The sequence below is a fragment of the Scyliorhinus torazame genome, chromosome 6, assembly GCF_047496885.1.
Source record: "Scyliorhinus torazame isolate Kashiwa2021f chromosome 6, sScyTor2.1, whole genome shotgun sequence".
In the NCBI taxonomy this organism is placed as follows: Eukaryota; Metazoa; Chordata; class Chondrichthyes; order Carcharhiniformes; family Scyliorhinidae; genus Scyliorhinus; species Scyliorhinus torazame.
The window spans coordinates 314,854,006-314,870,355 of NC_092712.1; the positions used below are offsets into that span (position 1 = coordinate 314,854,006).

General features: G+C 39.5%; 1 protein-coding gene across 1 annotated transcript in view; it reads right to left on the minus strand.

The window, feature by feature from the left end:
• The window catches only part of phlpp1 (PH domain and leucine rich repeat protein phosphatase 1), a 265,740-nt gene that overhangs the window by 49,437 nt on the left and 199,953 nt on the right, over positions 1-16,350 (minus strand). The window contains exons 5-13 of the mRNA XM_072510108.1: positions 14,552-14,698; positions 14,176-14,406; positions 13,313-13,515; positions 10,134-10,194; positions 9,297-9,392; positions 6,566-6,721; positions 4,631-4,831; positions 2,638-2,800; positions 847-977 (exon numbers count right to left, since the gene is read on the minus strand). Coding sequence (XP_072366209.1) covers positions 847-977; positions 2,638-2,800; positions 4,631-4,831; positions 6,566-6,721; positions 9,297-9,392; positions 10,134-10,194; positions 13,313-13,515; positions 14,176-14,406; positions 14,552-14,698 — 1,389 coding nt within the window. The remainder of the gene's footprint in view (positions 1-846; positions 978-2,637; positions 2,801-4,630; positions 4,832-6,565; positions 6,722-9,296; positions 9,393-10,133; positions 10,195-13,312; positions 13,516-14,175; positions 14,407-14,551; positions 14,699-16,350) is intronic.

Below are 16,350 nucleotides of genomic sequence, written 5' to 3' on the forward strand. Positions count from 1 at the left end.
CGTTCGTCGACTACCTCACAGAAAGATAGAGGGAATGGAAAAGAAGTAGACAACAGCAGCAACCCAGGGGGGAGGGGGGGGGGGGAAATCGGACGGACTCTCAGGGATGTTATTGTATATGTATAGGTATTTGGTATATGTAATTGTATATTGGATTGTTGGATTGTATTTTTGGAGAGTATTTATTTTGGACAAGGCAGTTGCCATTTAGTTTTGTTTTTGTTTATATATTACTTATTTATTTGTTTAAAACTGGCCACAGTTATTTATATTGCTTTATTGTTGTGTAAAAGAAACACTACGTATTGTTATGTTTGGCCAAAAAACCGGAATAAAATATATTTTTAAAAAAAGAAATCAGGATGCAGGCTTGCTACTCACACCCTTATCTTATGACAATAAAAACTGGATGTCCCATGAACATAAGCAGAAACTGCGTTCTGTCTGCAATTTATTAAATCCCCCACCTCCCTATGAGGCATGAAAATCCAGGCATTAGTGTTTAAGAGTCATTTCTTTTTAAACAATTCAGATATTTGCTAATTGAATGAAGTTGTTTATGTAGATCTATAAAGTTAATTAATTCACCTTCCGTGTATCATATGTACGTGCAGATATTATATATATATATATATATATATATATACATACATATACATACATATAAAATTTAAGTCAAGCATTCTGTCCTGTACATATTTTCTCATGCTTGAGGGAGAATAAGTAATTTAAATCCTCAGTAAAATCTAAAGTTCAAACCCAGCATTCGCCACAGGCCACAGGAAGCCACAAAGGAGAACAAGACTGATTGCTGACACAATATTAAAGGGTATGGTAATTGCCTACTTCAGCAGCTCCAGAGTTTTGTGATCCAGGACCAGCCTGGGGTTTCCAGTCAGATCTAGTTCCTGCAGTTTTAGTGGCAGACTTTCAGGCAATGTGATCTCGTTCAGCTCATTACAACTCAGGTCAACGCACTGCAGAAAGAAGAACACAGGCAATGGATTTTGCTGGATTCCAGTTCATCACCTCCTGTTTCCCATACTTACCGAGTTATGCAAGATTCTGTTAGCTACTGCTTAGGCAAGAATCCAGGGGATTTATGAAGAACTGTACTCTTGAACTAAATGCAGCTAAGCTTTCCCTCTTTTTCTTCCGATTGTGTAGATGCGGCAACAAATTTAGTACTGGTTGAATAAGACTTGTAAAATGGCATTTATCACATAAAAAGGAAGTGTCCAGCCCATTTCTGAGTTAAAGCTTTTAATTATATTTGGCAATTTCCTCAGTGGAAATAATTGATTTTCATCTAGTTCCGGGTATTGTTTTACTAGGAGGCTTGTAGAGAAAATCTCTACCACTGTGGAAGCTACAAAGTCCTGATCCCATGGTTTTAAAAATGGAAATTAGAAGTATGATTCTATTTGTGGAATTAGACACAAAGGTTTGTAAAGTTAAAATAAATAAATGTTTTAGAGATTATTTAAAAACAAATCATGCTACAAAGAAATCTATAATGAACATGATCCTTGATTTAATTCTCCGAAGCAGCAAGTTTGTTTTGTATAAAGAGGATATCTGATTTATACGAAATATTAACTTATTAGTGATCTTCCTGGCAGCTACTAAAGAATAATATACTTACAAAAGCTGGTTTTGTTACATTTGAAATATGCAAATCTCTGTTTTTATTCCTGTGAGTTGACCTAAATCAGTATCAATTATAGCTATGCTTGCTAATTATAGAGATATAAACAGTGAGGGCTTCTATGAAATTAAGAATATTCAACTCCATTCACATTCTTTACACGGTTATACTTTAAAATGCAGCATATTAAAAAATTAATTTAAGCAAAATTGTTCAGATAAAACTCTCAACCTCTGACCGTAATGGATGTTAAGAATTGATTTTTAGACCTATATTCCTCAACATGAGGCAATAGTTAATTCATTATGCTGAGACCCCATGGTATAACCCGGGCTCAATAAATCTGTATTGACAGCTTGAATTGAACTGCCCAAATTATACTCTGCATATAGCAGACATTATTACTTTCTCCTGACACGTTCACACACGGCTAAGAATTGTTTCTTTTTCTTTTGTCTTCCTGTCTAACTCAAACCGTCAACAAAAGAAAATGGCAAATGCAACAGAGAAGTAATGCTTGAAATTGGGTGTCCTGGGGTAGGAAAGAAATTCAGGGGAGTAACAGAGTTAATCCCCAGGGATGGCCGCTTATGCAGACTTTATACACAGGCTCAATGCACAATTGGAAGTGCTGATAATGGATTGAAAGATACAATGAGGAAAGAAGGTAAAGTCATTAAAGAAGGATAGGCTTAATGTTTTTCTCTCCATTTCTAAAGTTTGTCATATTTTATCGTATAGCCATATTATACTGGCATGGATCACAGTCAGCACCATAAAATTCACACAAAAAATATTGGAACATACAAGACATTCGAAATTATTTGGGGTAAGGTCAGCTTTTCTCTCACCTCTTGTAGCTAGCTCTGAAAGTAGAGAGATATTTGCGTTCCAGGCACCAGTTATTAGACCAGTAGTTTTACTGCTGCTATAGTTATATTGATTATTTTTTGCTCTGTAGATAATAGGAGTTGGGCATATTTTCTTACCTTAATTTCAGGGAGCTGCATCACTTCAGGGAAGACTTCGATGCAGTTAGAATGTGAAATAACAGTGTGCATCCTCTTGCAATTCATAATGGTGGTTGGAATGGCTTTCAGTTTGTTCCCACTTAGGTCAATTTCTTCCAATTCTTCAAGTTTTGCCATTTTACTGCAAAGAGATGAGAAATGTTTATATAAACTTCATTTCCAATAATGAGGAAGAGCAACATATTTCTTACAATTAGCAGTCCACTCACTGAGCTGAAAGAGAAGCATCATCAGAAACACTGCTCCTTATGTGATAATCAGCAATGGATTATGATCTGTGTAAGTAAAGCTTGCTCAGCTACATGGAGCAGGACAATTGGGGAAGCTTGTCATCTCCAAGAGTGGGGAATGGAATAAATTCTCACTCACACTCCCTTAATATCTGTCCCATACTCACACCTAGGCAATATGCTTGATTCTCACAAATAACCATTGCGGGAAAGTCTGCAGCCAGTGAAATAATAATGCACATTCATAGGCTGTATGGGTTAAGTGAACCTGCATGTCCAGAAAAAAAAACTTGCATTTGTCTAGTATTTTTAAGGACCACTGGACATCTCAAAGCACTTTAACAGCCAATGCAGTCCTTTTTGAACTGTAGTCACTGTTGGAATGTAGGAAACACAGCAACTAATTTGTGCACAGCAAACTCCCACAAAGAGCAAGGTGATAATGACCACATTGTCTGTTTTTTGAGATGTCAATTGGTCAGGACACAAGGAATAACTCCCCTGCTCTTCTTCAAAATAGTGCCATACAATCTTTTATGTGCACCAAGAGGGCAGATGGGGCCTCAGTTTAATGTCTCATCCGAATTATGGAACCTCAAACAGTGCAGCACTCCCTCAGCACTGCATTGGAGTGCCAGCATTGAATTTTGTGCTCAGATCAACAAATGGGACAAACAAATGTGAAAAGAGTAAATGGCATTCTCAACAACAGAAAACGTATTATTCATCAATCCATTATCTTTAGCATCGCTCAGTGTGGTTTGGTTTCACAAGGATTGTAGAATCATAGAATGGTTACAGCACAGGAGGCCATTCAGCCCATCATGTTCATGACAGCCCTCTGCAGCAAGAGCAACTCACCTGGTCCCACTATCCACCCTTTCCCTGTAGTCCTGCAATTTTCTTCTCATTAGATAATTATCCAACTCTCTTTTGAAAGCCACCATTGAATCTGCCACCACCACACTCTCAGGTTGCACATTCCAAATTCTAATCACAAGCTGCATAAAAAAGTTTTCCCTCGTGTCCTATTTGGTTCTTTTGTTATTCGCCTTAAAACGGTGTTCTCAACCCTTCCGCCAATGGGAACTGGTTCCCCCTGAACTATTCTATCCAGATCCTTCCTGATTTTCAGCACCTTTATCAAATCTGATCTCAATTTTCTCTTCTGAAGATCACAGCTCAGCTTCTTTAATTTATACATGTCCCTCATTCCTGGAACCAATTTCATAAATCTTTTCTCTACCCTAACACTCCCATATTCTTCCTATATTTTGCTACAATGTCAAATTACCTATATTTACTTGAGTCAGCCATTGTGCTCCTGAAGGTCACTGTACTCTATAGCTACTTAGTGCAACAATATAACCGAAACACAGGCGACATGGCGGCGCAGTGGTTAGCACTGCTGCCTCACGGCGCCGAGGTCCCGGGTTTGATCCTGCCCCGGGTCACTGTCCGTGTGGAGTCTGCGTGAGTCTCACCCCCACAACCCAAAGATGTGCAGGGTAGGCGGTTTGGCCACTCTAAATTGCCCCTTAATTGGAAAGAAAAGTGATTTGGGCACTTTAAATTTATAAAAAACAATATACCAAAACCTTAGATACATCTATAAAATAACTATAGCTGTCTCTAGCACAATACTGAATATAATCACACAGGTGGGTGGGGGGGGTTCTGTATTGGCATTGTTTGGTATAGGGATGGCTGGACAATCTCACCTGGCTGGAAAGCTCTGTAGTCTGTTGTATGCAAGATGTAGAACCTTAAGACAAGTGTGACCTGTAAGCATTGGCACACATTTATCTGTGAGATAATTATTTGTTAGGTACAACTCTTGTAATACACTGTTGTTTTCCTCAGACAGGCAGGAGGGAGGGAGTGTCTCCAATTTATTTGCTGAAACATTGAGACACCGCAAACTGTTGGGAAGAAAAGAAAATCTCGATTAGTCTTTAAATTTTAATTATTGAATAATTTTGTAAAATTATGTCTTTTAGCCAACACTGTAACAATCACAAATGATAAAGAATATGCTGCAGCAGGTCACTGAATACCAGCGATATTCAAAGGTGATCTTTGAATCCTTGAAAAACACCTCCACAAATGAGTCAACTTGCAAGCCAACTATAAACGATTTTTGGGACTGAAAGAAAATGGGGTTATCATATATGCTGCGAATGACTGTATATGTGCCGAACAGTAAACTGATTGTCCTAACTGCAACACTGATCTCTTTACAAAATCAAGATAATAACTATCATTACGACTTTTTTTTTTTAAATTACATACGAATTTCTCTACAGCGGAACCAATAGTGGACAATATTGGCCTCTGGTCATGTATTTAGTAGTACGAGGCCTTAAATATTCAAGTCTTGGGCTCAGTTATTACTCTATAACCTGGAATTGCACAATAATTTGAAAGCCAACAATTTCTGTTAAGGATTAACTGCCAATATTCTCTTTTTGTGCTGGGAACAGCTACTAAGTGAGCCGGATGGCAATGGTGGCTGTCAGTTTTCAAGGCATCCTCAGTAATATAGTTTAGCGTTATGTTTTGACTTCCAAGGGTTTTCATATAGTATCTTTAAGGTTATTCAACCTGTCCTCATAATTTAGTCTCTTCAGGCCCTGGCATATCCTAGTGAATCTGTGCTCTCCATCTTCCAAGATCAATGTATCTTCCCTGATGTTAAGTGGGAAAAATTGAATGCAGTATCCCAGATAGGATTTGACCAGGATTTGATCAATACACTGTGCAGCTGAAGCATTACTTCTTCATTTCTGAGTCCAATCTCCTGGAGATAGACCAAATTCCTTTAGCCTTTTTGTAACTGTGCGATTAGTGTTTTCTACACAGTCCCTTTACTCCTCCTCGATTCCTACTCTCTCGCCATTAAGAAAATATGATGATTTGGCTTTCTCAGATCCAAAGTGATCTTCACATTTCTCTGCATTGAATTTGATCTGCCACAGGTGTTCCACTTGCGGAGTCTGTTTATTTTTATTTTTATAACTTCCTGTTGTCATCCATACAACTCATTCCGCATCCTAACTTATTCATCTGCAATTTGGACTTTCAACTCTACTTCTTCATCCAACAATGACCCGCTTCCATTTATATGGTTCCTTTCATTTCCTCAAGGCATCCCGTAGCATTCCACATCCAATGAAATGTTTGCAAATTGTAGTCACTGTTGTAATATACGTAGAGGTGGCACACAGTAAGGTCCCATAAAACAGCAAGATAAATGGCCAGATAATCCAATTTTAATGTTTGCTTAAAAGTATGGCAGTCAGGCCAGCCTCTCTCTATTCTTCAAATAGTGCCATGGGTTTGATTACATGAATAAGTTGAGCGTTTCATTCAAAATTACATCTCTGGCAATACAGTATTGTGTCAGCTCCAAATTGAGAGTTACATGCGTTCATGACTTTTCTCTTGCGTGAAACTTGAACCCGTGACTTTCTGGCTGAGAAGCAAAAGCACTACCACAATGCCAAGATTAAAGTTCAACAATACTTTAGAATTCATCAAGATAGCTTCTGACCATTGTTTAATTATTGCCAAACAGACTAGTCAGTTAACATGAAAGCATCTTGAAAATTGTAACAAGGTACAAAAATAATTTGTGATAGTTTAGACTCAATTACCAGTCAGCTTTTAAGAAAAGGTTTGAGGGGAGCTCAATTAGGTGATTGTGTTGGATGTCAAGAATCTCTGCTTGTGTCCGCTCAAATCGTTCTGGGAGTCTCCGGAGCTGATTATGACCCGCCAGCAATTTGCGTAAACTACCACTGGAGAACAACCTGATAAGAAAATTGACAATATTGAATTCTAGGTTCCTCATCAGTGAAATTATTAACTCTGTCAAAAGTAATCAAGGAAATACAACAACTGTAGGAGCAGAAAATACATATGCAAAAGTGAATGAACTTGGTTAGCAATCACCTCGTACCAAAAGGTGGGGAATATTGATCCCAAACCAAGGTTTTTCCTGTACCTTTCCATTACTAAGACCAGCTACTTTCCACCTTTGTAAATCAAAAACTGTAGATGGGGTAAACATAAAAATAAAAACAGAAAATACTGGAATACTCGGCAGGCCAGGCGGCATTAGTCGAGACAGAAACAGAGTTAACATTTCAGATCAATGACTCTTCATCAGGAATGAGGAAAAAGAGGAATGTAGTAGGTATCGAGCAAGTGAAAGGGATTGAAAGGGATCATTTTTTAAATCTCTCCTACCCTCTTTCACTTATCCAACATATATTACATTTCTAACTTTCCTCAATTCTGATGAAAGGTCATTGACCCAAAATGTTAACTCAGGGCAGAATTGTCCCATCTGGGGACTAGGTCCCATAGCGGGGACAGGAACATGGAACATTTCCCACTGAGGAGATTGGCAGGAAAATGTGGCAAATCTTCTGGCCCCGACTTAATTAATTATGCAACTGGGTGTTTTGCACTGTATTCCGGGACATGGTAGGCCTGATGGTGTGTAGTCCACTGTCCTATCTGGCTGCCATATTGAAAAGCCAGCCAACATTATTAACCTACTATTGAAGGAGATGAACTTCCTGAAAGTGAAGATGGATCTGACTCTCGATGAACCCCTCTCCAAGTCACCGAATCTGGAAGGTCCATCTGAAGATGCTCCCCCCCCCAACCCGCTGCTGTGGCATTCCAGGGTCCAGGATCTCTGATGGCCTCCAGCCCGAACAACAGAGGCAGCCCCAAGGCATTGTTTAGGCGAGTTCCGATGCCTGCATGCCATATTGTTCCAGGCGTATTTTGCACCGGCGTGTTTTTTTATTGCCGCCATGGAGAATCGGGTGTGGGCGGTCGGGCTTTCATCTGCATTCCATTAGTGGGAGGCAAATGAGTTTCACGCCAGCATTGAGCAAGTTTCCCGATATGTCATGGTGGACACAAGCGGAAGATCTCGCTGTAAATTCACACCGTCATAAAACCGATTTCTGGGTATCTCACCATATTCTTCCCCCATGCCTGCCACTGAACCGTGGGGCTTGGGAGAATTCTGCCCATTATTTCTCTCTTCAGATAGTGCCTAACTGGCTGTATATTTCCAGAATTACAAACGACTTCTGTACTGTGGTTTGTTTGCTCCCAATGCCCCTCTCTGTTAATGGTGAACTCATAATCCACACTTATATGACCCAAGATGAATGAACCTTTAAGCTAAAAATGCGGCTTTCACATCCTTTGGAAATTGCAAAGAACTTTGTGATTTCCAATAGATTCTTTTTGCACTGCAAGGTCATACATCATGACCCAAACCTAAACTACCATCCATTAAAAAGTTTGTCCACTGCCACATTTCACCCAGATAGCAGCAGATTTTGGTTATAAAATGACTGTGCATTATATATTTTGTTCCATGATTTTGATACAGATGATCAAAAGAGTTAAATGTGTTATGGGCCAGAGTTTAGAGAACCCCCAAAGTGTATCATGGCGTTCACCTGACACACAACTTTTAATAGATTGTGGTATGGGGAGCACATGGCCCACTCTACAGGTGTGGTACAGCAGAAATGGAAAAGTATTTTTTAAAAGCGAAACAATGTCTATTCTATGAACTCAAGTTAACCTTTTTAAAACATACAGTGATTATCTTAGCAACCATTAATTCAAATACAACCCCCAAAGACTACAACACTAAGTAATCCTTTAAGCTTTCCTTTTAACATCCATACAACTTAAAACACCTTTTTACAGAAAGACATCAGGCTTAACTTCACCACTGAGAACAGTTACCATGTGGAAATCAGCAAATGGACACTCATAAGCTTGCAGAGATTCACACATCCTGCTGTGATTGCAGCTTCTCCAAAACTAAAATGAAACCAAACCCACCCTGCAGCAAAAATCCTAAAGCAAAAGTAAAAAGCTGACAGATAGCCCAGCTCCACCATCTCTCTGACATCACTGCAGCAATAAACACCCATTTCTTAAAGGTACTCTCACTACAGATGCTTATATACACACCCATTTATAAACACCCATTTCTTAAAGGTACTCTCACATGACAAATGGGTTGCTGAAGAAATAATTAGTCACCCGAGGGTTTTAAGTTAATTAACTAAGTATGGATTGCAGCGGTTCAAGAAAATAGCTTATCCCCACCTTCTCAAGGGCAATTAGGGATGAATAATAAATGTTTGCCGAGCCAGCGACGCCAACTTCCTGTGAAATATTTTTTTTTTTTTATAAATAGGTTTACAGAAGTTTAATTTTTGGATAATACTTATTGACTAGCTAGTAACAGGTTCCTAGCAATCAAATATGTAGGTTGATTGAAAGTTGTTCTTGTTGAATTTTCCTTTTGCAGATTTCCTTATAAGAATCAATACTTACTTTGCAGGGAACTCACAGATCTGATTATGACTGATGTCCAAGACTTCCAGCTTCTTACCTTCACATACCCATTCAGGTAAACTATCCAGTCTGTTTCTGAAAGAGCAAAACAATGCAAATACAGTAAGTGAAAAATGATTAAAAGCTGACATTCACACATTCAATATTGCCCCACTTGCAAGTGCGGTGTTATTATTAAGGAGTACAATAGCTTTCTTTGAAACTTTGCTCGTCTCTGAGCAAAGGTTACGTTCTAAACCTCGTCTGGCATAGCTACGCACAAGAGTTAGGATTTGGATCGGATTTAGGTTTACTGTCACGTCTACCGTGATACAGTGAAAAGTACTGTTCTGCATACAGTCCAGACAGATCGTTCCATAAACAAAAGAAAACATAGGACATACGATAAATACATAATGTAAATACACAGACACAGACATTGGGTGAAGCATGCGGAGTGTGGGGGAAAGCCAGAGCACTATGGCTCAGTTCCGCTAGCTGCATATTCAGCATAACATCAGATGCGGTTGAGCTGAAGTTCAGCTGTATTATACTGGCTCTCGCCATTAAACTGGAGTTAACACAACACGATTGGGTCCTCTGATTTTTGTTTTTGGGAAATTTGAAGGAACTGCAACAAAGGTCTTAATGCTACACTACTATTTTGGTATAAGATTTACTTTGAAGCTACAAAATCAGTGTAAAGATAGAATAGCAGCAGCACAAAATATAGCTGTTCTCTCCTTTTACTCCCCCAGAAAACCCCAAAATTCCCTTTTTATAGACTTCACTGAATAGAAATACTTCCTAGAAGCTAACCTAATACAAGTTACCTACCTTGATACATCCATAAAAGTGAGATTGTTGGGGACTGGAAAAGCATCAATGTATACAAGTTCTGAAATGAAGAACAGTTCAATTAGTTTCTTAAACTGGCTTGAGAGGGAGATCATGATTTTATGATTAATATTCTTCTCTTCTGATCTCTCTGGACTACATGCCCCACATAGATCACCCTCTTCCCGGTGCTCCGGCAAATACCAGTCTGGACCTGGCCACTGAGCGATCAGGAATTACAACACTCAATGTCATCATGCTGGTGAGCCAAGACACTGCACTGCCTTTTCCTCAGAGAGAGAGATATATTTTCAGCTCATCCTTTACTCAATATTTATCCAACTTTTGTCTACTTCTTCCATCTTAATCATTGGATAGGGTTGCCAAGTTTCTTTAACAGCGACCAAAATAATTACTATCAACTGTCATTATCTTGGGGCGGCACGGTGGCACAGTGGTTAGCACTGCTGCCTCACGGCCGAGGTCCCAGGTTCAATCCCGGCCCTAAGTCACAGTCCGTGTGGAGTTTGCATTCTCCCTGTGTCTGCGTGGGTTTCACCCCACAACCCAAAGATGTGCAGGTAGGTGGATTGGCCACCCTAAATTGCCCCTTAATTGGGGAATTGGGTACTCTAAATTTATGTTTTAAAACTTATCACCTTTTTTGATGTTGGAAGTGAGATTTGATGCACAAATCTTTTGGACGATGGGGTGGGGCATGGTGGGCTTATAGATTTAAGCATGATTATAAATTTGAGCACAACTTGTTTCTATCAAATTGAAGCAAAGCACTGGAATGTGAATGCTAAACTTTGTATTGTTCGATTGTACTATTTCATTATACTCATGTAATCGTCCACTTATTATGACACCATTTCAAATCACTAAGTCACTTACTATTTATATGGTTTCACCTTGATTCATGTCACACAGATCTTTACGATGGGGATAAAGTTACAAGGTAGTGCTTCCCAAACTGAGCCACGATCAATAGGAGTGCTGATTAGGAAATTGGGCATTGAGGTCAGTGCCCAATTTTGCATCTTAGAATTAATAGCCAAATGATAAAACTGGGAGCATGACAAATCAGGTCCAAGAACCGAATCATAAAATTGTCCCAATGTTTCTAAATTCCAACAAATCAGTGAGTCCAAAGTTTATTGCAAAATTATCCCTCTGTGCAAAACAATCTATTCACACTATCCTGGTCACCATTCTCTTCACATGCTGCAATTCTCCATTACTTATCCCAGCAAGTCTCAAGGTGCAGTCTGTGGACCATTCCTCCAGGTGGTCTGTGGGCTGGTCTAAAATGCAAGCCACTGTTGGGAACTCCAAAGCAGAGGCCGTGCAATAGAACAAGCCAGAACCCTCGTTCCCACCCTTGTGTGACGTACACCGTTATAATATGCCATTAAAGGATTGCAGCATCCCATTACTAGAAGGGAAGTGAGTCATGTGATCCAGATTTAATTTCACTTTGAATTGTGAACGGAATACAGCACACAGTCCTGCTACTGATGTCTTCAGGCTTTCTACTTTTGTTTGGTGTTCTTAAGTGCCTATTCTAAATAAATTAACTCATGTTTACCCAATCACTGCTAAGTGATTGGGTAAACATGAGTTAATTTATTTAGAATCGGCAATTAAGAACACCAAACAAAGGTAGAAAGCCTGAAGACACTTAGCAGTGATTGGTGCCTTTATATCATTATAACAACACAACATGGTGTTCAGCAGTGGTCAAACAGAGTGGCAGCAAGATGATTAACTACAGATACAACATGGTGAGCAGCCTTACGTTGTGCTGCAAACCATGAAATGACCCTCGGCATTTTGTCAGACTACAGTGAGCTCGCAGCGCCAGAGACCCTTGAAACCGCAGCTTGCTGACTACACAGAAAAGCTTGGAAGATAGTGCTTAAGTAAAAACTAGTAAGCAGACAGAGCCCACATGGTGAGATTGCAGTGCAGAACCTATCAGTTTAGTGAGTAGGACAGTGCATCAAGAGGACCAACATTGGGTTAGCTCAGTCAGGAAAGATGAATGAGCAGGGTTAGGTCCAGATCAATAGCAAGTCAGGCAGAGTCAAGCAAAAAAAAACTGTCATAAATATCAAGCCAGGGAAAGATGCAATTATAACAGTGGGCTTTGGGAGTTACTGAACAATAAATTGAATAAAACAAGGAGAAAAGGCAAGAGATACTGTCAGACAAAATTCCTAATTTTGAATTGGAATCACACCAAGATAGGTAGGACAATAAGTTAGTTTTTTAAAATAAACTTAGAGTACCCAATTATTTCTTTTCCAATTAAGGGGCAATTTAGTCTGGCCAGTCCACCTAACCTGCACAACTTTTGAGTTGTGGGGGTGAAACCCATGCAGACACGGGGAGAATGTGCAAACTCCACACGAACAGTGACCGAGGGCCGGGATTCGAACCTGGGTCCTCAGCACTGGAGGCAGCAATGCTAACCACTGTGCCACGTGCCACCCTGTAGGACAATAAGTTGTCGAGAGGAGGTAGAGAGTCTGCAAAAGGATATAGACAGGTTAAGTGAGTGGGCAAACATTTGGCAGATGGATTATAATGTGGGTAAATGTGAACTTGTTCACTGTGGCAAGAAGAATTAAAAACAGTACACTATTTAAATGGAGAAATATTGCAGAACTCGGTGGTACAGAGGGATCTAAGTTTCCTGGTTCAGGAATCACAAAGTATATGCAGGTACAATAAGTAATTAGGAAAGCAAATGGAATGTTGATGTTTATTCCTGCAGGAATGGAATATAAAAGGGAGGTACTACAACTGTATAGGGCCTTGGTGAGACCACATTTGCAGTACTGTGCGCAGTTTTGGGCTCCTTATTTTAAATATAAACTACTTGAGAAGCAGTTCAGAGATGGTTCACTGGACTCATTCCTGGGAAGGGAATGGCAACCTCCAATATGTTGATACTGGGGAGATTCAGGGATGATAGTGCCGTTGAATAAGGGCTGATGGTTAGATGGAATTTAATTTGAGATAGAGTGAGGAAGAACATCCAAGAAGTAGATCAAATTAATTGAGATCTTATGAAAGCTGCAAAATACACTAGCCATAATTCTGTGCCCATGAAAAATAGATATGCAAGCTAAACATGTTTTTAGGCACAGTGTTAGAAAGTATGAACATACCATTTGAAGCAGCATAAAGATTCTTCAGGAAATATCCACTGACTTTAAGACTGGTCAGGTGGTTTCGTTCACAGTGTATAACCTCAATATTCTCAAATACTGTGGCATCAAGGGCAATCAGTTTATTATCGCGTAGATCTAGATGTGTTACGTGTTGTAGGAAATCCACATCTGCTACATCCAAGTTGGTGATGCGATTGAGTCTAAATTCAGTTGGGCAACATTGAAAACAAAAAGAAAATCAGCATTTTCCAAAGAGTTTAGATTTACCATGCTTAGTCCTGCATTTTAAACATGTTGTTTAATAGAAAGCAACTCTTTAAATGAACAAATAATATTCCATTGGAGAAGTATGAGCCTAACACGTACAAAGATTATATGAAATAAAGAAAATCATTAAAAAACTATTTAATGAGCAAAGATGAACAAATTAACTGTGGATTCTAAATTTAGAATCACAAATAAAGTGAGAACGTTGCTCTGAAGTGCAGAAATGCTAGGCTAAATTTTGCCCCAATGGATGAAGCGGGAGGCGACCCTGCTTGGGCAGGCAGCCGGATCCAGGACAATCTATGGCCAGCGGCAGTCAATTAACAGGACACTGTCCATTAAGAACACGTCCTACCCCAAGAGCCGCCAACACAATTAGAGGGCCGGCAGTTCAGCCGCATGAAAGCTTGCAGTGGCCATTGCTGTGGATGTAGGGAGTTCAAACTAACATGTCAGATCATTCAAATGATTTGGAGGTAGGCGAACACATGAGCTGTTAGTTGCCTTTGTTTTACTCAGGCCATGAAAATGGAGTTGTGTTGTAGTGAATCCTATAAATTTGTCAACCCAGTTGAATTTGCAAATGAAAGTACCTTAAATCCACGTGTTTGATGTGAGATAGATTGCTCAAACTTTGCAGGCATAATGTCTCTAGGTAGTTGCCTGACATACAAAGTTTCTCCACAGGTGGCAGATTCTCCAGAACCACTGGAATGTTTTTGAATTCATTGAAGGAAAGGCCCAAGTAGCTCAGCTGCTGCAGATTCCCCAGCTCCAGTGGAAGAGAACTAAGACAGTTGCCATCCAGTAAAAATGTCTGCAGGCTGAATTTCAGAAGGGAGAAAGAGAGCAACATTAGTCCTTTTGCCCATCATTAAAGTTTATTTGGAAGCTCATGATTCAGGCAAAGTAGAACAAATTAATGAGGGTAAATAAAAATGTTTTCTTGCATTGAACTCCAGTACTTACTTATCCATGTTGCTAACTGCTGAAGGGACAGATCGTAGGGCATTGCAAGAAAGGTTGAGTTCAGAAAGGGTCGGGATATCACAAACACCAAGTGGAAATTCTCCCATATGGTTATTGGACAGATTTAGACTTTTCAGCTTCATGAACCTGCAGCATAAATTTCAGGTAAAGATGAAAATATAAAATTGAAGCAACAGCTTCAAATTACAGGTCATAGATCATACAGTACAGCACTGTGAATATTACTCATAATCATTTTGTTTTCATAGAATTTACAGTGCAGAAGGCGGCCATTCAGCCCATCGAGTCTGCACTGGCCCTTGGAACGAGTGCCCTACTTAAATCCATACTTCCACCCTTACCCGTAACCCAGTAACACCACCTACCCTTTTATTGGACACCAAGGGGAATTTAGCATGGCCAATCCACCAAATCTACACATCTTGGGACTGTGGGAGGAAACTGGAACACCCGGAGGAAACCACGCAGACACGGGGAGAATGTGCAGACTCCGCACAGACAGTGACTCAAGCCGGGAATCGAACCTGGAGGCCTGGAGCTGTGAAACAACAGTGCTAACCACTGTGCTACCGTGCCGCCCATTTTGAATCTGTCATTTTCAGAATTTTGCCTTCCCCTTATTAGATCAATACTCATCATTCCCATTTCTCAGTTGAGAAGGCTGCCAGTTCATCTATCTCAAACCCAGCTTGGGAGCTGGAGATGCATTGCCTGAAGTGCCAGCATTAGAAACCTGGCTATATATTATTGACCAACTTTCTGCATAAGGCTTATTGAAAATGGAAATGATTTAACTGTAACAACAAAGCAACTGTTGCAAACTGGACCACTCTGGCAAACATTGTGCACATCCTGGCACACCTGGGCTGTGCATACTGGTAGGAAAACCTGGTTTAGCCAAAATAAACAAATCAAAAACAAAAAATAAACTTCCCACCCATTATAAAAATCAGACACTAGGTCTATGGGTACTGACTTTAAAATCAACTTTCTTTTTTAGTTATACAAACAAATCCTCTTGCATGTTGCATCAGTTAAAGGCTATAAAATTGTCTTACACATTAAAAACTTAGTATCTAAATGCATGCAAAGAGTTTGGTTTTTATTTCCAGAAATAACAGGATTTCTGAGGGCATACCTAAGAAACCAGGTACAAATTAAGTTGGTACTGAAAGCTACCCTTTTGTGAGACATTTAGGAAGCCATTATTACATTTGATGGGAAAAAGTGATTGAGAAATCTCTACTGTAGATAATTTCAAAATGGCATGGGAATTCTGTGGCAATATGGAAAACAATAAATCTAGCCACCCGTCTCAATCCAGGAATGACTGATGCTCACCCCTGACCTCCTGATGAGATTGCTGATTATAACACAGCTGAAGCAGCATATAGACAACCTTGAAGTCTGAAGCCATTAACAGATAATGAATAACAATTTCTATACAAATTGCACTGAATCAATGAACCCATGACAATAGTAGAACGGCAGTATTACAGAAACAAAGCCATGGAGCTCTCATGTGAATATACAATGTGCAAAATAGGATTCTGTCGCATCCAGGAAATGTGCGATGCCACAATAAAGGATTGTTAAAATGGGTTAAGAGAATACACATAGCTACAAAAATTACAGAAAGTTTTTGCATAGCAATTTTTCTTAAGATAGAACCCTTTATCAGCATGGTTAATTATTAAATCAATGACTAAGGAGTAGTAAGTCACTGCTTAAAACCTAGTGTTTTGCCGAAGCTTTTGGTCATGTGTCACAATAGCTGT